Here is a 23,406-nt window from a genome sequence, read left to right as displayed (position 1 = left end):
GGTTCCTCTTGTTTGGGACTCTCTGTGATTCCTGGATTTGGGTGACTTTTTCTCTTCTCAGATTAGGGAAATTTTCCATCATTACTTTTTCAAACAGGTTTTCTATCCCTTGCTCTTCTTCTTCTCCTTCTGGTATTCCTATTATACGGATATTGTTACGTTTCATGTTGTCCTGCATTTCCCTTATTGCCTCTTCATTCTTTCTGAGCCTCTTTTCCTTTTCTTGCTCCTTCTGGGTGTTTTTTTCTACTTTGTCCTCCAGCTCGCTGATCCGATCCTCTGCTTCGTCAAGTCTGCTTTTAATTCCTTCTACTGTGTTCTTCAATTCAGAAATTGTATTCTTCATTTCCTCTTGGCTCTTGTTGATATTTTCTATTTCCTTTTTCATGTTGATATAGTTTGCAGTGAGTTCATTGTAGTTTCCTTGTAGTTTCTGGTAGTTCTCTTTGAGCTCAGAGAGCTCAGTGAGTTTCCTGATGACCATTGCTTTGAACTCAGTATCTGATAGTTGACTTGCCTCTTTTTCGGTTAGTATTCTTTCTGAGGCTTCCTCCTTTCCTTTCATTTGGGAATTGTTTCTTTGTCTTCCCATTGTTTGTGAGGCTCTTCTTGTTGGCCTCTGCGTCTTAAATTGCTTTGTTCTGACTCCCTGGATTTATGATATGAACTTCTATGGTAGAATGCCAATGGGATTCGGTGGTGCTGTCTCCTTACTCTCCTGTGCTCACTGGTCTTGAGCTGACGTTTATGTGTTTAACACGGTCTAACTCTAGTCTTTTCAGCACTCCAGGTTTTGTTGTCTCACCTGTGGGAAAAAGAGAAAGGGGGGGCAAAAGAAAAGAAAAAAAAAAAAAAACACACACACACACACAAAACAAACCAAAACAAAGATGGGAAGGAGGGAAAAAGGAAATAGGAAAGGAGGAAAGGAAGGAAGGAGGGAAGAAGGAATAAAGAAAGATCGGAGGCAAGATAAGAAGGAATTTTAGCAAAAATTAAAACATAGAAATAGATAAAAGAAGGCAGGAAGAAGACATAAAAATGGTAAAGGATGGGAGGAAGAAGGAATGAAAAAAAAGAAAAAAAGAGAGAGGAAGAAGGAATTCAGGGGGAAAGGAAAAAAAAGAAAAAGGATAAAAAAAAAAAAAATCTTCTGTTGGCTTTAAACCGGTCAGGTTATTTCTGCTGGTGTCCTGTCTGTGCAACGGGAGGGGGTGGTTGGAAGGATTGGTTTCACTTTTCTCTCTTCCTGGGTCACACTCTTCGCTGTTTTGTAGGTGTGGTCCCTGGCAGTCAATCAGTCCGTTGATCAGCCAATCCAGCCGCTTTGGCTTGTGACGCGTGCGTGCGCAGCAGGGGAATCCAGCCGCTTTGGGTCTGTGACGTTATTTTGTGCCCTGAGCGCGCAGCCGGCGGACCAATCGAGCCGCCAGGGCTTGGAACGCTGGCGCGCAGGTGGCGGATTCAGCCGCCTTGGGGTTAGGACACTCGCCAGCAGCTTTGTATTTGGAAAACAGGCACCCAGCCGGCCCTGTGCTTGGTGAGCGCGCGCAGCCCGCTGAGCCACAGGCTCTGTGCTTGGGGGCCCGATCCAGCCGCCCTGGGCTTGAGTCTCTCGGGCGGGCGGGGCCGCCCTGGGACTGAATCACGCGGCACTCGGTTCCGAGGTTTTGGGCCTGTGGGTGGAGCAGCTAGTCTCTGCTCCAAATTATCTCGGAGGTTTCAGGTGTGGGCGCCCCTCCGGGGTTTCAAGTGTGGGTCCCGTTTTAACAGATAAGTTTTATATAAAAAATACAACAACCAAACTCAATGTCTAAAAGATGTAGTTCAACAGGTTGGAGAGCTGACTGGAAGATAGGCCAGAAGAAAATAACCAGGAAGAATTACAAAACTACAGAAAACAATGCAAGAAGACTAAAAATACATAGAGTATTCAATAACACGATCTTAGGAGAGTAGAATGAAAATTAAGGAGAAAGCTATTTGAAAGCATGATGTATGCGAATTTTCCAGGTTTGTGAATGATATCAATCCCTAAATACCAGAAACCCAATAAAAGTCAAGCAGAATAAATAAAAACAAATCCACATCCAAACAGATAAAAAAGATGAAAATCAAAGATGAAAAGCCTTTATGGCAACCAGAGAAAAAATAGACTATCTTCAAAGAACAACAATTAGAGTTACTGCTAGTGGATTTTTCCATGGAGATAATGAAAGCCAAATAGACTGAAATCTTTGTTATGATGAAATAAAATAATTGATGGCCCACAATTCTCTATCCAGAAAAAGTACTGTTTAAAAATTAAGGTAAAATAAAGATATTTTAAGCTAAACAAAAACTGTAGGAATTAATCATCAGCAGATCTGCAGTAAGAGAGATACTAAAGGGTATTCATAGACAGAAGGAAAATGATCCCGAGCAACAAAATAAGAAAACAAAATAGGAAAATGTGAGAAAATATACAGAAATATTAATTGTATAAAACATCATTAAATGCTAAATGTATTAAATAACAATTCTTGGGGGTTAAAAAGATGTTGATAATTGAAATGCATGCTACCAACAACACTGAAGTAGAGAGAAGAGAATCAGTGTTACTGTTCTTCCAAGACAAGACAAAAATACATTGGCATTATACACTGAGAAGTCAAGAATTCTGTAATGTTTAGGAGGACCCCAAAAGGAATAATAAAAGAATGTGTAATTTCCAAAGCAACTGAGGGCAAAAGTAGAATAATGAAAAGGAATCAATCCAAAAGAAGACAAAATAGCAGAGGTAAGTAAGAAAATATATTTCAGATGGGTTTATATAGGTTATCTTTTAAAAAACCTATAATAAAGTGTAGTAGATTTAACCCAAAATACAGCAATAATTATATGAAAATAAACATAGACTAAATGTTTCAATTACAAGAAACAGAATGTCATTGCAAATTAAAAAACAAAACTATATGGTGTTTACAAAAAATATCACAATATAAGAATATAGAAAATTTAAATAAAAGGAGAGAAAAATATATCCTATGTAGATACCTATCCAGAAAGCTGATATAGCTAAAGTAAAGTAAAGACTACTAAAGTAAAGACAAAAAGTATTATTAGAGCCCTGGCTGGTGTGGGTCGGTGGATTGAGGGTCGGCCTGCGAACCAAACGGCTGCCCGTTCAATTCCCAGTCAGGGCACACGGCTGGGTTGCAGGCCAGATCCCCAATGGAGGGTGCATAAGAGGCAACAACACATTGATGTTTCTCTCCATGTCTTTCTTCCTTCCTTCCCCTCTCTCTAAAAATAAATAAATAAAATCGTTTTTAAAAGTATTACTAGAGATAAAGAGGTATATTTTATAATGATAAAAGTTCATTTCACAAGGAATTCACAGCAGATATGAATTTTTATGCTTTTAAAGAACATGGCCTAAAATACACAAAACAGAAAGTAACAGAACTATAAGGAGCAATAGGTAAACCTACAGTCATAGTGGGAGATTTTAACATACCTTGCTTGATAGATCAGTAAAATGGCTAAGATATAAAAAGATATGAACAAAAATTAGCAAACCAAATCTAATGTTCTTATATAAGAACAAAGCACCAAACATGTACATATATATAATCTCTATGCATGGAACATTTATAAAAATTCAACATATAATGAGACATAAAACAAGTCTCAAGGTTTGAAGAATTTAAATCATACAACATATGTTCTCCCACTGAAGTGCAAGCAAGCTCGCAAGCAAAAACAAAAAGATAGCCAGAAAAGTCCAATATGTTTAAAAATTGGTAGAAATAATTTAAAATAACTCACAGGTAAAATAAACCATAAATTTAGAAAATACCTAAAACTGAATGTTTCACATTAAAACTTGTGGAATGCAGTTAAAGTGACACATAGAGGAAAAATTATAGAATTCAATGCATATATTGGAAAATTGAGTCTGACAAATAAAAAAATACATAATGACCAAGTTGAGTTTATCCCAGGAGTATAAGTTTCACTTAACATTAAAAAATCAATTACATTAATAGATTAAAAGAAAAAAACATATATTCTCAACAGATGCAGAAAAAGCATTTAATAAAAATTCAAGATCCATTTACTCTTAATAAATAAGTAAAAGAAGAGGGAGAAAAGGACGCCTGCTATAGTCACTCTTATTCAACATCTTACTGAAGGTCTTAGGACAATGAGATAAGAAAAAATGTAAATGATATAAGAATTGGAAAGAAAAAAATCATTATTTGCAGATTATATGATTTTGTATGTAGAAATGCAAAAGAACCTATAATTTATTAAAGTTAATAAATAACTTTAGGGAGTTTGTGGGATAAAATGCATTAATATATAATAATCTTTTACATTTGCAATGAACTAAGAAAAATTTTAATTTCAAAACCACACAAAAAAATTAAGGCCCTAGAATAATTGTATCAAAAATATGCATTACCTAAATGACAAAATTATAAAACTCTGAGAAACATTTAAACGTTCTAAATAAGTGGGCATAGTAAACAAATGTCAATCTCCAAACTAATCTAGAGGGTCAATGCAACTGCAATGAAAAGCCATTAGCGTGCGTGCGTATAAATTGACAATGAATTCTAAAAATTATGTGGAAATGCAGAGGGTCCTGAATAGCCACAGAACTGTTAAAGAACAACAATATGGAAGAACTTCCCCTTTAAGATATTAAGACATATTTGGAAGATATCGTATTTAAGACACTGTTATTAGCTAAATAGCTAAAGAGACCAATGGATCAGAATAGAGAGTCTAGAAATACAGGAAAAAGATTTAATTTTTTAAATAAGTGGTGCTATGACAGTTGGATATCCATTTTAAAAAATAAAATTGGATCCCTACCTCCCACCACACTAAAAAATTCAGCTACAAATGGACCATTGAGTTCCATGTGAAATGCAAACCTATAAAGATTTTAAAGTTATAGAGTTTATAGGACAGTATCTTCCTGAATTTAAGAAAAGTGATTAATCCACCTAAATTAAAATTAAGAATTTGTTTGTCAAAGATTCCATAAAGAAACTAATAACAATGACAACTAAAAGTAGCCCCAGAAATGAAGAATACATAGGCAATGTATATAACTGACAAGGATTCATACAAGAATATGTGTTTTTTTTAAATCCTACAAATTAATTTTAAACATCAGACTAAAAACTGGTGAAAGGCTAACATGCAATTAAATAGCGGATATCCCAAATTAGGAAATGCAAATTAAACCACAAAAGAAGACTGTCACATATTTAAAAGAAATGCAAATTAAACCACAATAGAAGATTGTCACGTTTTGTCAATACAAAATGTCAGGCAGATGTGCATTGGAAATCAGATGTTGGTTTCTTATATTTTCACTTGGGTGCTGCCTGAGTTCCACTGAACCTCCAGTATTATGACATATGATCAGGCTCCATAGATGCAAAACTTGCCATACACCCAGGGTTACCAATCTAGGGTTTGTTTTCACCTGCAATCTCTGCCTTATGGTAGTTCATTTTCATATCTACCATCAGTTTCCTTCCCTTTGTAGCCATTTTTTTTTCTAGAAAGAATAGTCTATAATGTGAGCTCAGATTTTGCTTCCTTTTGCTACCTTTGCAGTACATACTGGCTCTGTACACTCTCCTTGTATTCTTTTGTAGTAGGCAGCAGGTGGTTTTCTTCTGGGACATTAGAGAGATAATAAACTTTGTGGCTGAGGGATTTTAGCAGAAAGTCACAGAGCAATAAGGAAATCTTTCAAATAGGAAGCAACAGAAGGTGATTGGAAAAAGCAGCTGAAAATACGTTGAGTGGGGAAAGGCAGCTATAGATACAGCCACACCAGGTGGAACCTCCTGAGGCTGAGAGGAGAGCCTTCCCAAACAAGAAGTCTCCTCTGACATTTCAACTCCATGAAGATAGATTTGGACTAGAGCTGGGGCAACATTGTCATCATTGGTCTTAGGTGACTCAGAAACTGGTAGACAATAGTAGGTAGATCTCACCTGAATGTTTCATGGTGCAAGGAAGAGAATTGAGTGGATCATTACAATTCTTAGAATTATTCCACTGCCTCAAAAAAAAAAAAGGTAGGTCTTAGGAGCCTTAGGTCATCACAACTATAAATCCATGTTTAGCTTTTGTGCCCCTCACTGAATTCACTATAAATAGTGAATAGGTGTCATTGGATTTTGAAGTAGCAATTAGAGGCATTGTTGCTATTTCTAATATTACTTATAGCCATACCAGATTAACAGGTGACCAGAAATAGAGAAAGATTTAGAATTAGAGCCTCACAATCTAGTTGAATATTATGTCACTTTTAAGTATAAAATAAGAAATTATAAAAAAGATCTTCAAAATTAATAGGTGAGTAATGGTACATTTAAATGTACTCCAAGTACTTCCTTTTACCCTAAAATCCTATCCATGCTTTATTGCTCAATAGACAATTCCCAAGGGGAAGGGTCATTCATCAGCTACCTCCTTGAGCAGTTGTGTAATTTTGGCAGCTGCCTCTGCTAGCCATATTTCCCAAGGATTCCTCAGAGCCAAGAGTATTTGCCAAGAGGAGTCAAAATGCTGCTGGCAACCAGGAATTGGATTTGTTACAAATGGAGGTGTTCCAGCCCTCTGAATTTGCCAACTCCATTGTTAGAGGAATGTGATAAATGGTTGAGAACATTTGCCCTTGTGAGCTGACAAAGATCCAGGCAACTTAAAATATGACAGGAATTGAGCTTCTCTGGCTAAGTCTTGGATAGTGTGTATCAGTCTACAACTGAACACTAGAAACAAAGAAATGTTTCTATGAACATAAAAAGCTATTTCCCAGGGATTTCTCTCTTTCAAAGCAGAAGTTAATGGCTCTTGCATTTGACTGGCCTAGACATGATCCCTGGAACTAGTGGGGAAAAGGCTGCAATTGTATTTTTGGGCACAGAGTGAGAATTCTAGGAATATCGAGCAATTAAAATTAATGTGGTTAAAGAATTCACTTGATGATGATCATTGTGTCATTAAAGTTTGAGGACTTCTTTCTTCCTTCCCCCCCCCTCTAATTTATAGTGGGTTATTTAAGGGAACAAACTCTAAACTTTCAGCTATTAAAAGAACACAGGATTAATAACTAGAGCTTTAAAATGCTTAGGGAAGGAAACCACACAAGTTATATGTGTGGTTTTATAACAAGCAAAAACAAAACAAAAAATTACCTACAATTCCAATGTGCATCTATAAGCACATCTATAAGGAAGGTTGTGGTTATAACCTTCCCTTTTATTCTTTCTTTTCTACTTATTTTTCTGCTTTATTTTTCCCTATATGAAGACATATATACACAATTGTCTCTGTGTGTATACATGTATATTGTGTGTGTATGTCAAAGTCACCAAGGATTTATGTATCACTAAGCCCAGTGATCAATTCTTAGTCTTTTTAAAAATATATATTTTATTGATTATGCTATTACAGTTGTACCAATTTTTTCCCCTTTGCCCCCCTCTGCCTGGTGCCCCCATACCCTCCAGCAATCCCCTCCCTTAGTTCATGTTCATGGGTCATGCACGTAAGTTCTTTGGCTACTCCACTTCCTATGCTGTTCTTAACATTGCCCTATTTTGTATCTATAAGTTGTACTTCTTAATTCCTGCAACTTTTCCCCCATTCTCCCCCTTCCCCATCCCAGCTGATAACCCTCCAAATGATCTCCATATCTATGATTCTGTTTCTGTTCTGCTTACTTACTTAGTTTGTTTTTTAGATTCAGTTGTTGATAGTTGTGCATTTTTGCCATTTTAATGTTCATAGTTTCGATGTTTTTCTTATATAGTTCCCTTTAATATTTCATATAGTAATGTCTTGGTGATGATGAACTCCTTTAGTTTTACCTTGTCTGGGAAGCACTTTATCAGCCCTTCAATTCTAAATGGCAGGTTTGCTGATAGACTAATCTAGGTTTAGGTCCTTGCTATTTATCAATTTGAATACTTCTTGCCAGTCCCTTCTAGCCTGCAAATGTCTTTTGAGAAATCAACTGACAGTCTTATGAGAACTCCTTTGTAGGTAACTCTCTGCTTTTTTCTTGCTGCTTTTAACATTCTCTCTTTACCTTTAACCTTTGGCATTTTAATGATGTGTCTTGGTGTGGTCCTCTTTGGGTCCAACTTGTTTGGGACTCTCTGTGCTTCCTGGACTTGTATGTCTATTTCCTTCACCAAATTAAGGAAGTTTTCTTTCATTATTTCTTCAAATAAGTTATCAATTTCTTGCTCTTCCACTTCTTCTGGCAATCCTATGATTCAGATGTTGGTAGATTTGAAAATGTCCCAGAGGCTCCTTACTCTATTCTCATTTTTTTAAATTCTTTTTTCTTCTTGCTGTTCTGATTGAATGCTTTCTCTTCCTTATGTAATTTTGACTTCATCCCCTCCACTGTTGGTTCCCTGTAGATTTTTCTTTATTTCACTTAATGCAAACTTCATCTCTGCTTGGGTCTTTTTTATGCTGTTGTAGTACCCAGTGACTTCTTTGAGTATCCTGATAACCAGTGTTTTGAACTCTGCATCTGATAGATTGCTTACCTCCATTTCATTTAGCTCTTTTCCTGGAGTTTTGTTCTGTTTTTTCATTTAGGCCATATTTCTTTGTCTCCTCAATTTGGCAACATCCCTGTGTTTGTTTCTGTATTAGGTAGAGATGCTTTGATTCCTTGTCTCAGCAGTGTGGCCTATGGTAGAAAAGGTACCTGTAAATTGTGTGGGGCAGAGCCTTAGGTAGTTGCCAGGGCAGGACAACCTGTTTCAGCACTTTTTGTCTCCATGCTTGGGAGGGCTCAGAGAGAGGACAATGCTGCTGCCTGGCCTCTGGAGATTGCCTAGGAAGAAGCTGCCCAGTACTCACTCCTTTGATAGTCATTTCACTTTCTCCCTTTCTTCCCTTATGCCACTTATGCCCTCTAGCTGTTGCACTAGTGCTGAATCCCAGAGTGGGTGGGTCTGCATGAGTCCTAAGTCCACTGTGGGCCCTTTAAGAGGAGTATCTTGAGATTCCTGTAGTTTCTTCTGCTGCCCCAACCCCCACTGGTTTTTACAACCAGAATGTATGGAGATTTATTTTCCTGGTGTTGGAACCATGGCCTGGGTGATCTGGTCTGTGGCTGGGGTCACTCGCTCCCAAGGTATCCCTCCTCATTTTTAACCATCACACATGAATGTGGGACCACCCATTCCGCCACCTCTCCAGGCTCTCCATACCTCTCTGCACCTCCATGTCTTTGCCCCTCCTACCCATCTGGATGAATGTGGCTTCTTTACATCCTTGGTTGTCAGATTTCCATACAGCTTGATTTTCTGATGAATCTTGGTGTTATTGGTTTTAGTCTAGTTGTAATTTTTAGTCTAGTAATTTTGTAGTTGTGCACAGAGGTGAAGCATGTTTACCTACACCTCCATCTTGACCAGAAATCTATTTTTAAAATTTCAATTCTTAATCTTCATCATGCATGACCTGTGAATGGCATTTGATACAGGTGACCTTCTTCAAATACTTCATTCACTTGGACCCCAAGATCCCATATTCTCTGGATTTTTCCTTCTGCATCATTCATCTTTCTTTTTATCTTTTGCTGGTTCTTCCTTCCTAAAACTCAGTCTTAGGGGTTCTCTTGGACCCATACTCTTGGAAATCTTTTCCCATTCCATGGGTCTTAAAAGTATGTGCTGGGAACTCCCAAACATACATGTCCCATAATTCTCACCTGAACTTCAGGCACATAGATCTATCTCCATCTCCACTTGGAAATCTAATAGGCATCTCAAAAGTGTCCAAAATAGAACTCTGAATCCTAGCATGCCTCTTCCTACTACTACCAAACAAAAAATGTCTTGCCAATTTTTTAACAGTAAATTTTCCATTGTTCAGGCCAAAACTTGGGTGCCATCCCCAATTCCTCTTTTTCTTTCACACCTCACATCCAATCCAACTAGTCCTCAAAATATATCCAGAATCCAACCACTTCTGAATACATCCTCCACACTACTATACTGATCTGAACCACTATATACTTCTGTAAGCGTCTCCCTACTTTCACCTTTGACCTCTCCAAGACTGAGTGGTCCTTCTAAAAGTCAGATCATACCACTCTCCTCAAAACACTCCAGTGAAGTCCTTACAATGGAGTACTAACATTCTGTGTGCCTTACTTTTTAAATTTAAAAATATGTAGGAGGCAGCATGTTGGTAGTTAAGAGCATGTGCTTAGGGTTAGATTGCCTGTAATCTCATTATTAGCTTTGTGACACTGGGAAAGTTACTTCACTTGGTGGTGGCCAAATTTCCTCATCTGTTAAGTGGAATCATAATATCTATTTCATAGAGTTGTGGTGAAGATTAATGAATAAATATTTACAATATCCTTATATAATAGTACTGGTATAAATATAAACATTAAAAAAATGACAAAATAGTCATTTTGTGCAAGATTTCATCATAAATTCTGCACATAAAAAATGTCCACAGCCCTGGCTGGTGTGGCTCAGTGGATTCAGTGATGGACTGTGAAACCAAAGGGTTGCTGGTTTGACTCCCAGTCAGGGCACATGCCTTGGTTGCAGACCAGGTCCCCAGTAGAGGTCATGCTAGAGGCAACCACACACTGATGTTTCTCTCCCTCTCTTTCTCTCTCCCTTTCCCTCTGTCTAAAAATAAATAAATAAAATCTTTTAAAAATGTCTCCAATAATTCCATCTACGAGAATTTATAGATACCCCAGACATCTCTCAAAAAGGCTGAAAAATGTTTTGGTTAAGCAAATTTAAAGTGAACATCATTGTTTTATTCTTTTTGCTTATTCTGAGTTCAAAGTTAGAATGGATTATACACCACAATATGTATTTTTAAATATTTTGGTACTTTTAAGCATTCTGATGCTGAGCTGCTTTATTATTCACTTACTTCCTAACCCAACAATACTTTCATCCCTAAAATATGTGTGGCTTTTTTCCAATTTATTGTATAGATTGCTTTATAATATATACTTTACTTTTCTGCTCTACTTATGGCCTTGTTGTATTAAAATAAAATAATTTAATCTAAATGGTAAAATAAACAAAAGCGTAAGGTGTATTCCTACATGTACCTACGATGGGCACAGTAGGGAGTACAAGTCATGTGGACTTTCCAGTAGTCATAAAATTAATGGACTTCGTAGTGGAAAAAATACCACAGACTCCATTCTGAACATGGCTTTAATTAACATGTAAATCTGTCTGTAGGGGGCCACCAGCCAGAGCTGGATAATCATAAACTCACTTCTTTTTTTAATACGTGAGTATAACTAAAGAGTAAAGAATACCCTCAAGTCAGCCCCCTAGCGTGTGCGAACACACATGTGCACACACACCCTGCAACACTACACATATCCACATCCTTTACATACTATGTGATAGTCCACAGAGGAGACAGGACCTTTCACTCACAAGGAAATTTCTATGTATTATTTGAAGTGGAAAGACCTATTTGAAAAGAGGTAAAATATACATTTGAATATAAGGGAAGTCACAGTATTTGTTCAGAAAAACAAGGAATTTTTTGTGGAAGATTTATCAAGGGGTTGTAATGTCTATTCAATGGAATATGAATTTGAATTTTTTTTAATATTTGAATTTAACTTTTAGAACATGTGGTGTGAAGGAAGTTTTGTTAATTCTGGAGAATTCTTCCAGTTCTATATGGAATTTTGGTATAAACTGGTCCTGATGCTGGAACTTTTAACATACCATGAATGTTACATGTTGAGGTGGGGTCCTGATCAGCTTCCAGGTAAAAATAAAATTCACATAGTTGCTAATAGCAAGATGTCTGCGACTCAACAACCATGCAGTTGGGAATCCTTTTGAGGATGTGAGGAGAGAAATAATACTATTTTGCTTACACATTAGAAACAGGAGATCATATTTAATAAACACTTGCTTACTTAAATCAACATTATCATTTCACATATTTACATGTATAAAGGATGTACAAAAGAATAGTGCCCTTCTAAAATGTCGTTATAATTCATGTCAAATAACACTTTTCCTTACTTTTTTAAAAGAAAGTTGGCCCTGAAACACCATCCAGACAAGAATCCAGATGATCCAGCTGCTGCTGACAAGTTCAAAGAAATCAACAATGCCCACACAATACTTACTGACATGTCAAAGAGAAACATATATGACAAGTATGGATCGCTGGGACTCTATGTGGCAGAGCAATTTGGAGATGAAAATGTTAATACCTACTTTATGCTGTCAAGCTGGTGGGCAAAGGTGAATCCTATCTTTCCTTCAAAAACAATTTTCTGATAGCTCATGATGTTATTTACTCTTTTAGAGTTGATCACAGAGAAAGCCTAACTTTATATATTATTAAACCCTTGTAAATAAAAAGAGATATAGCTTTGATGGAAAGCTATTATTTGAGGATCATTTTTACTTTAGCTCATCAAATGATTATAATATACAGCATGACTTAAAATACTTCCAGACATTAATTATATTTGAATTTGAAGCTTCAGGTTAATTCTGACTGTCCTCTCTACCCCCATAGTGACTAATTAAGAACTGACTCACTGCTCAAAACCAAAAATAATTTATTAGTGTGATGACTGTTTAATAAATTATTATAGGAAAAATTTAGCGTGTACTTTACTATTTATAGCATAGACTACATCAGCAAACACAATACTTGGGAGAGTGTGTGGTAATTATGTCACAGGACCACATGAGCCTGCAGTGAGGTTATGGAGAAGGAAATGAGGGGGGAAAGGTGAGAATTAAGTAGTGGAGGACAGGGAATTGGACAGACATAGAGAGGAGGAGAGAGAAAAAAGGTATCTGGTCAAGAAAAACGCAGTATTTGTAAGGACTTAATGCAATAAGAACTGATTTTTGACCGTAAATTTTGTGTGGTTTCCTAGGACTCCCTGGTATATGTATGTTTAGTGATGGCTTTATATTTGTTAATGAATTTTAATGTCTTTATATCCTGATAAAATATATTTGCATATGAACCATACGTATAGTCCATCAGTGTATTTTTGGACAATTCAGATACGTGTGAACAGTTCACACATTTTGTGAAATCATATGAACTCACATTCATGAGTAGTAATGAATAACATAAAAAGCTGTTGATCTCCAAACAGGTAGGTTTCATGTTCTGTAGGATCCTGATTGCTATTTTCTTCCACTAAAATAAATCCTGCTAAATTGAAGAGTTTTATACATGCAGGAAGAGAGAGAATATGTTTTTGTACATAAGCATGGAGTCTGCAACTTAAAAGCCTCCTTTGCCTTCTTCAGTCTCCGTAATTTCTTTTCTTGGAGATAACGAGGTTTCCCACTGAACACTCACTTCTCTACTGTTGAAGAATCGGGAGGGAGACAAGCTCCTACCAAGCAGATCTGGAACTTGAAATGAGAGTGTACATACTGACAATGTCATTTATGATGATAGATTGATCATTCACATATAACAATATGGGCTTTTTGTGGGCTTTCCTGGCAACCTAACCTCCAGGCATGACACTCTCTCCATAGGAAGGTACGTTTGCTTACCTATTACTTTATACATTCATTAATTCAGTAAGTATTTATTAAGTGTCTACCACATGCCCAGAACTATATCTTTAGATAGGAGGGATTAGAAGATGACTAACATGTAGCTCTAGACTTCAAGAATCTCCCAGTCTGAGACAGACCTATAAACTGATAAATGTCTTAAAGTGTCAACAAATAAAGCACCATGATAGAAGTCTGTTTGGAGTACAATTGGGGCACAAAGAAAGGGAGGGGTATCAGAAAAGATGTCAGGGAGAGGATAAACACTGAGTGGTTATTTATTAGATGACTGGGGAATGGGAGGGGCAGGGGACATTTAGGCAGCTGAATCCACAGGGAGAGCAAAGCTATGGGAGGTATGGCAGAAACAGGGTCAGCTGATGCAGAGGAGGGGTTGGCAGAGCCCAGATGACCAAAATAAGGAGCTCCAGCCTTATCTAAGAGGCAGGAGAACTGCATGAGTTCAAGAAACATGTGTTTCTGGAAGCTCCAGCAGCAATGAACAGGGTGGATTAGGAGAAAAAACTGGAGGCAGGGAGGTCAGTTACAAGGCTCCTGAAATGTCCACAGCAGAGATAACGGGGTCTTTTCTAAGGTGCTACTAGGGATGAGGAAGAGAGACAAGGAAGAGAGTGCAAGGGATGTCGAAGAGAGAGACTTTGCTGTACTTGATGACTAAGAGGAATGTGGCTGGGGGAGGGGGAGCTATCAAGTTTCTTTGTTGTTTTGTTTGCTTTACTCTCATAATTATCACCATAGCTTAAGAATAAAGAAGAGAATGTCATACATCATTACTTTGGCCACAAGTCATTCCCTCTGGGTTTAACCTGCTAGGCAAAACTCTATGCAGAATTTGTTTCCAAGAAAACTAAAAAGATTGCATGCAATAAGGATGAGGATGCAGGGTGAACTGCAATGTCTTCAGGTCTTTGGGGGTACACTTGATTTCCCGGGTTCTCCCACACTCCACTACCCCTCACCGTTGTTTTGCTTTACCTGTTTCTCCTAGACCCTGTTTGTCATTATTGGCCTCTTGACCGGCTGCTATTTTTGCTGTTGTCTGTGCTGCTGTTGCAACTGCTGCTGTGGACGTTGCCGGCCCAAATCATCGGTGCCAGAAGAGGACTTCTATGTGTCCCCAGAGGATCTTGAGGAGCAGATCAAGACTGACATGGAAAAAGGTAGAGTAAGATGAGAGCAGAGGTACTGGGTGTCCTTTCATAGGCCTGGCCAAGCACCAGGTCCATGGTGATGGTTATCACTAAAGTGAGAGATCCCACAATCAAATGTGGGGGATCCCACAGACTACCAGCTTTGCTACTTCCTTTGCAGAGGATGAAAGGACAGTTACTTTTACTAGCAACAGAGAAAAGCAGAGCCTGACACCAGTAGAAAGAAATCATGAAATATGTTTATCTAGTACAATATGCAAAGCTAGTACTGTTCACGTTCTCATTACCAGAGAGTGAGCTCTGGGTTCAAGAAGGTTTGGGAATGCCCAGGAGTAAGAGAACCAAAGTAAAAATTTGTCCCAGGAAAAGCATTTAGGTCCATTATTTTAAGATCTCTATTCAAAAAGAAGGGAAATGGACATCAAGAAAAGTCAGCAACTCTTGATTCTTTTTGATTATTTGATAATGAGTTTTGGGTAGAACTGGGGGAACATAGTCTTTCTTCCCTGGAAATGAAACTTCCTTCCAAACCTACACCCTCAGAGCTAGCCTCAAACCAGCATCAAGAATATTCAGCATCAAGAATATTGTCCTATGAAAATAGGACTTTTTGCTTTGCTATACCACCCCCACATGTCTGTCTCTGTATATGTATAGCCATGAAATAGTACTTGAAATGATAAAGAAGGAATATAACATGATAAAATCTCACAGAATTCACAATACCAGGAATGCTTCATATTCCCTGAAAAAATGCCTTTGTTTAAACAAACTGGAATAAACCTGCCATTGTCGTCTCTGTCTCAGCCATAGTCCTATGTCATTTTCTCCTGTAGAATGCACAATTATTCTGAATTACAGACTTTATCACTAAATCACAAAGAACCATCCAAATAAGAGGGTTATTTGATAATTCAGAGAGTGGTCCAGTGTTGTCAGAACTGCTGAAATTAGGAATGGTGCACTTCTTTGGACTGTACCACATTCTGATTCTTTGCATAGCACTGAAACAGAAATTTCATGACATCAAGCATCAGAGACTGCTTAAAGTCTTCCACTTAACTTTTATTCCTAATTGAATGTGATGCTAAGTAGCATCCAATTATTACCCATCTTGACTCCAGCTTAAAGGATATTTAATTGTGTGAATCAGACTTAGTCTCAGACCATTTTAGGTTTGAGGAGTTAGAGAAGACAGATGGGATTTTTCTGTAACCTGTGTCTCCTTCCTTTGGGGACCTCTAAGTGGCCAGTCCAGCAATCAGGGACAGGGGTTGCTTTACTAATTTTTATTGGTGCCCCAGGAACTAAATTGCATGCCTATAGGGCAATGCAATTACAAGTTTCTTTTGCCTTTTTTGGAATATAAAAGAACAAGTCTTTTAATGGTAGCACAAACATCAAAAAAGCAAGCAAGCAGTATTACTCATAAATGGGTTAAAAAAGGATACATATATGCAAACTCCTCTTCAAAGAAGGGCCAGTGACCTTGACATAACTTGTTTAAGAACAATGAGCCCAGTGTATTAACCCCATCTGCTCTTGTGAGGGAGATAAACTGTTGTAAGATCATGTTTGAGGTTTCTGGCTTTGTTGGTCATAAGCTCTCACATAACATCCATCAATCCTGTCCAATGCTCAGTCACTGCCAGAGAGGACAGGGAGGGATTGTGAGACTGGAAAGCGCTGTCACTGTCATCCCCTGTAACAACCTTATCTTGTCATTTATACTGTAGAACCACAACTAGGTGAATTGAACCTAGATATCACAAATCCAGTGTTCACACTTCTCTGAAAAGCCTCAAAATCTTTCCTTTTTAAAATTAGATCAAAGTTCCACCAGGTCATTTCAGCAGACCTTTGCAGACTTTTTTCTGGAAGAGAAATTCATCCTTGGTGCCAAATTCTACCCAGGTTTCCTTCCTGCAGGGTGACTGGTGATAAATCTGTGTCTTTCTCTGCTCTCAGTTCTGAACCCCCAGAGCTATCAATTCCATTGCAGAGGTCAGATTCTAGAGTAAGTAAATCATGATCCAATTTGACTGTGTTACTAAGAATTCTAAATGAAGAGGAAAAAGCTTTATTCCATTCCTAAATATTCAAAAGCTCCTATGCAGAGTTAATAAAAGTTTTGTAAGGTCTGAAATTTGTACAACTTGGGTAGTCCTTTTTAAGAAAAAGAACACAAAATTACAATGCAAAATTAAATCAGAATGAATATTTATTTAGAATGAGAAGTCACAACAAATTGCAAAGCTTAAAAATAAGATAAATATCACAAAATCTAGAAAAATAGCAATAATTTTCTTAACCCCCCGGCACATCTCTACAATAATTTTACCCTATGCTTTCTGGGTACATATTCTTTGGTTGCCTCTTCATTTAGCACAAAGTTTATAATACCATCTTCTGGAAGAAGAATAGAAAAATAATTCTGTCTTTTTTCTATTATGTTTGATCAAAATTTGTTTTTTATTATTGGTAGATTAGCAAAGTTTCAGTTTTACAACTCATTACTGATAAAGTTGTCTAAATTTGTAGGGATTGTTGTCAAATCTGCAAAAACTAGTTTATTTCATATATAACACATAAAATTTGGGAAAAATTTTCCACACACCATATTTTGACTGTGTACATTTCAAACCTTGTGTTCTCTCCATCACCCAATACTTCCAGGACCAGAGCCCACCGACACATTCATACTGTGTGATGCTAACTCTGGTGTGGGCCTTCATGTTCTGTCAACAAGTGAATTGGCAGAGTCAGCTCCAGGAGTATCCCTGAAGCCACTCCTGTGCCAGTGTGGCAACTCATAATTATACACAGAGTTTCTGCAAACCACAAAAACATATTCCACTAAACTCAAATGAAACCTATCCCCAACTCCATTTCTCCTTAAGTGAATCTCCAAAATGTCCATAGCCCCTCTGTTGCCACTCATCAAGAGAAAAAGCATGATGGAGGAAAAGTGAAGTGGAAAGAGGCAGTGTTTGGTTGTGGTGAAAATATCTTACTTTCGCAAATCTACAAAAATGTGAACACATTTCTAAAAGGCCCTTGGAAGGGTCTGCGTAGATAAATATCCCCGAAGCTTAAATTTCATTGACTGTCCAGTAAAGTCCACCACCAGTGCTCCTCAGTCAAACATTTCACTCTGAGAATTTATGCCTTATTTGAAGTTAAGTGCATTAATTTAGTTAGTTTCAGATTTTCACTCCATTAATTCAGAGACTTAATGTAGTTTACTGGTAAAATTAATGCAACTTAAGACTTGTAAGGATGAAAAAGCAGATTCCACGAGAAGACTGTGCTTCCTGGACTGTGATCCAATTAATGGACTGGTCTCTTCTATTCTGCAAAAGGTGACCCACTTAAAGTTGTTAAGAGAATACACTTGAAAGTGGCTACTAGTCACTTGTATATCAAGTTACTCATGACAAATGATAAGCAGCATATGTCAAGATTTAAATCTATTAGAAGGCACTTGTGAAACGTTGGGCTTTGAGTATTTTTATTTCAGTGAATCTGAAATTAAATAAAATATGGCAAACATTTTCTCACCTAGGGAATATTTAATTACTGTATTTTGCCATGTATAATGCATACTGTTTTGCCCAAATTTTTGAGGGAAAAATAAGATGTACATTGTACATGTATACATGGGTATACATGGGTAGTGCTAATTCTGCATCTATATAAATGTTTTTAATTCTTTTATTTATTTTTTTATTTGTGCTCATGCATTAAAAATGTAACACTAGAAAGCAATAATGGTATCTGTATGCAAAATAATACCCTGAAATATGACCATTGGTTTTGTTTCTCAATATAAATAAAACAAAAAAATTGAATTAAAAAATTAAAACAAAAATTTTTTTTCCTGAAAGTTTGAGTCAAAAACATGGGTACACATTATACAGGGCAAATATGGTATCTTATGTTGTATATAATCATAAAATCCTAAGATTTTAGAGTTGGAAGGAATCCAAGGTGTTAACCCTCATCTCCCCATAGCTTTTCTAGCAGACTGCTGCCCAACTTCATTTGAAAGCTTCCAGTGGTGGGGAGGTTTGTGACCTTGTATGCAAAATAAGACATACTCATAAAAACTCAATCACCACAGGAAGTTATACAGTCAAAGACAAGTTTACATCAACCTCCTGGCACCAGCTACTCAAAGACAACAAAGTTTTTAACTCAAAATTACAAAATTTTTACATAACTGTTTCTGGGGTTTTGTTTGTTTTATAAAAATGTTATAACTACATATTTTTAGGAACTGCTGCTTAGCAGGGCAAAAATTTTGATTAAAAATTTTATTAATTTTATTAATTTGTTCTTTTGATGTCATGTCTAAGAACTCTTACTCTAAGCCTATGTCATAAAGACTTTTCTGCAATGTTTTCTAAAAGCTTTATGTCTAACATTTAGATCTATACCCATTTCTAGTTCATTTTTGTATAAGGTATGAGGTTTAGGTGGAGACATTTTTTTGCATATGATTGTTTCAACACATTTCGCTGAAAAGATTATCCTTTCTCCATTGAATTGTCTTTGCATCTTTGTCAAAAATCAATTGGCTATATTTCTATGGGTCTATTTATGGACTCTCTATTCCATTCCATTGATGTGTATGTCTATCCTTTACCAATAACACATTGTCTTACTTTCTGCAGTTTTTAAATTAAAGAAAAAAAACTAACCGCAATTTTTAAAAAGATTTTATTTATTTATTATTGTTGTTTAAGTACAGTTGTCTGCATTTTCCCCCCACCACTCCACCCCACCCCAGCCATCCCTACCTACCTCCCCTGATTCTATCCCCCTTGGTTTTGTCCAGGTGTCCTTTATACTTCTTCCTGAAAACCCTTGCCCCCTTCCCCTCCATTATCCCCACCCACCTCCCCTATGGTTACTGTCAGATTGTTCTTAATTTCAATGTCTCTGGTTATTATTTTGCTTGCCTGTTTGTTTTGTTGATTAGGTTCCACTTAAAGGTGAGATCGTATGGTATTTGTCCCTCACTACCTGGCTTATTTCACATAGCCTAATGCTCTCAAGTTCCATCCATGCTGTCACAAAGGGTAGGAGCTCCTTCTTTCTTTCTGCTGCATAGTATTCCACCATGTAAATGTACCATAGTTTTTTGATCCATTCATTTACTGATGGGCACTTAGGTTGCTTCCAGTACTTGGCTATTGTAAATTGTGCTGCTATGAACATTGGGGTGCATAGGTTCTTATTGATTGGTGTTTCAGGGTTCTTAGTGTATAATCCCAGCAGCATAATTGCTGTGTCAGAAGGCAGTTCCATTTTTAGTTTTCTGAGGAAATTGCATACTGTTTTCCACAGTGGCTGTACCAGTCTGCATTCCTACCAACAGTGCACTAGGGTTCCATTTTCTCCACATCCTCTCCAACACTTGCTATTTGTTGATTTGTTTATGATGGCCATTCTTACTGGTGTGAAGTGGTATCTCATTGTGGTTTTAATTTGCACCCCTGTGATGGTCAGTGATGTTGAGCATCTTTTCATATGTCTCCTGGCCCCCTGTATGTCCTCCTTGGAGAAGTGTCTGTTCAGGTTATTTGCCCATTTTTTAATTGGGTTGTTTGTTTTCCTGGTGTGGAGTTGTGTGAGGTCTTTATATATTTTGGAGATCAAACCCTTGTCTGAGGTATCATTGGCAAATATGTTTTCCCATATAGTTGGTTCTCTTTTCATTTTGCTGATGTTTTCTTTAGCTGTGCAGAAGCTTTTTATTTTGATTAGGTCCCATTTGTTTATTCTTTCCTTTATGTCCCTTGCTCTAGGGGACATATCAGTGAAAATATTGCTGTGTAGAATATCTGAGATTTTCCCACCTATGTTTTCCTCTAGGACTTTTATGGTATCATGACTTATATATATGTTTTATCCACCTTGAATTTATTTTTGTGTATGGCAGAAGTTGGTGATTGAGTTTCAATTTTTTGCATGTAGCTGTCCAGCTCTCCAAACACCATTTGTTGAAGAGGCTATTTTTACTCCATTTTATGCTTTTTCCCCCTTTGTCAAATATTAATTGACCATATTTATTTATTTTTAGAGAGGGGAAGGGAGGGAGAAGGAGAGGGAGTAAAACATCAATGGGTGGTTGCCTCTCACATGCCCCCTACTGGGGACCTGGCCCAAAACCCAAGCATGTGCCCTGATTGGAAATCCAATTGGCAACCCTTTGGTTCACAGGCCAGCACTCAATCTGCTGATCCACACCAGCCAGGCTTACTTTCTACAGCTTTAAAATAAGTCTTAAAATAGCTAGTATGATTCTTCCAACTTTATTCTTTTTCAAAATTGTTTTGGCTAATCTAGTTTCTTTGAATTTCCATATAAATTTTGGTATCAGGTCATCTAAATTGACTAAAAAATACTGCTGATTTTTTTACATTAGTATTGTATTAACTTTTTAGCTTGGTTTGAATAAAACATGGCGTCTTTATTATGTTGAATCTTCCAATCCATCAACATGGTATGTGTCTCTACTTACTTAGGTCTCATCTGATTTCTTTAATGAACATTTTATACTTTTCAGTACACAGAGTTGGTATATTTTGTGAGATGACTAAGTATTTCATTTTGGAGGGAGCTATAGTAATTGGCATTCATTTTAAATGTTGGTTTTCAATGTTCATCACAAGAATTTATAATTATTTTTGTGTGCTGACTTTGTGTCTTGTGTTCTTGTTAAGCTCACTTATTAATTTGTATTTGTGTAATTTCCTTGGGATTTTCTATGTAAACAATCATGTCATCTGCAAGTAGAGAGGTTATTTCTTCTGTTTAATCTGTATGCCTTTTATTTCTTTTTCTTGTGCTATCACACTGGCTAAGATATCCAACACTTGGTTTATGGCTCTGCTGTCATGATCTTGAAATTCTTAGCCTTTCATCACATACATTACATTTTGGTTTTGTGCTGGGTTTTGCAAATTATGTAGCTAATACAGTTAGACTATTTTCCTGTATGGGCTATATATCTGACTTCAAACTTGATACTTGCTGACAAGGAATAGGGGAAAATGCCTCTAGAGCATAGAACTCTGCATTCAGAGAAGAGGAAAGCTGACTGAGATGACAGAATGCGTAGAGCAAGGGTTTTACATTAATTATTTATTTATAATCTGTGTGCTATGCTAAGATTATACTGTGCTTAGAGATTTGGCCAGTACATAAGGATTACAACTAGAAATTTATGTTTTACATATGAGTATTGATTTTTAAAAGAAATATGGTTAGCATTTCTTTCTTATACTATTTTCCCTGACTTTCTAGCAATGCCAAAATACAAAATATAATAAATTTAATATGAGATAATCTCCTCTCTAGAATAAAAGTTGTATCATCTTAATACTTTATTGTTTCCCTAAGCCTAACTCGACTGGTAAAGAAGACTAATAAAGAAAGAGACTAATAACTGGAATTAACTAGAGAAACACATTTCTGATTTGAATTCAGTGATACAACTTTCACATTTAAGAGTATGTTATAAGATTCTGTCCATATCTCTTAATTTATGAAAATTCAAATTTGAAGTATCAAAACAAATGCCTTTATAACTGATTTATTTAAAAAACATGAGAAATGTTTTCATCTGCTTTGAGATAGTTTAATAATTCTAGTTTTGTAGCTAAAGCTTATGATTTTTCTTGGATTTATTTTATTATGTGCATACTTCAAACATGCCTACTCCTTGACACTAGCTATAGCCTAAGATACTTTTTAATACTGTAACATGGTACCAGTCTCTGAGAGGAGTGGTACAGAGTGGGATTTGATAGTAGAGAAGGGGGATTTGCTTAGGTTATTGTGTCTCTTTCAACCACATGAAGGGGTATAATCCAGCTTCTATTATTAAGAAATTAAGGGGGAAACATTAAAAACAATGATATCTTCAATATATGTTGGAAACTATAGAATTTGAAAGTTGTTTCCCGTCTACGGCCATACCACCCTGAACATGACCGATCTCATCTGAAAGTTGATTCCCATCTCTATCTCAAAGTAAAAATGTATTCCCAGTGGAATCCTAGGAACACAGGGGAATTTTATTATTCTTATGAATCAATCAGGAGTAAATATAAGAGAGATAGTGTCTTGGTAGGGGGGGTGCCCATCCTCCTTTATTTGTCTTGGAAACTTGAAAGATAAATGTGACTTCCCTTCCTTTCAAATGTTCACAAATTAGACCCTATACTCCTGTGTTAGTGGAAGCCCATAATATAATCAGAATTCTACTACCTATGAGGGCTTTATAGACCATCTCGAGATAGAACCCCATTCCCTGGGACTGTGTGTGTATGTGAGAGAGAGAGACACACACACACACAGATGGAGAGAGAGAGACAGAGAGAGAAAGGACAGATAAGAGCATAAATGGGAACTAGTTATCTCTGAACACCCTGGCACAGCGAACCAAAAATGCAAGAGATAAATTCATTTTTTTTCCCAAGCTGAAGGCAATAGATTGAAAACACCTCGTTAAACCCTAAAAATTTCTTGTGGAGTCATGATTTCCTGATTTTTTTTTTTGAGGAAGAAGAGAGAATAAAAGAGAATAAAGTATCTAAAGGAGGAGATTTTATAGTGTT

At 36.8% G+C, this 23,406-nt stretch overlaps 1 protein-coding gene across 1 annotated transcript in view; it reads left to right on the top strand.

The window, feature by feature from the left end:
• Window positions 1-23,406, top strand: part of DNAJC5B (DnaJ heat shock protein family (Hsp40) member C5 beta) — a 60,104-nt gene that overhangs the window by 26,209 nt on the left and 10,489 nt on the right. The window contains exons 3-4 of the mRNA XM_024572338.3: window positions 12,098-12,311; window positions 14,614-14,785. Of these exons, the coding sequence (XP_024428106.1) occupies window positions 12,098-12,311; window positions 14,614-14,785 (386 nt within the window). The remainder of the gene's footprint in view (window positions 1-12,097; window positions 12,312-14,613; window positions 14,786-23,406) is intronic.

This window comes from Desmodus rotundus, chromosome 8 (genome assembly GCF_022682495.2).
Source record: "Desmodus rotundus isolate HL8 chromosome 8, HLdesRot8A.1, whole genome shotgun sequence".
NCBI classification, from domain to species: Eukaryota; Metazoa; Chordata; class Mammalia; order Chiroptera; family Phyllostomidae; genus Desmodus; species Desmodus rotundus.
This window is presented reverse-complemented; position numbering and strand designations above follow the sequence as displayed.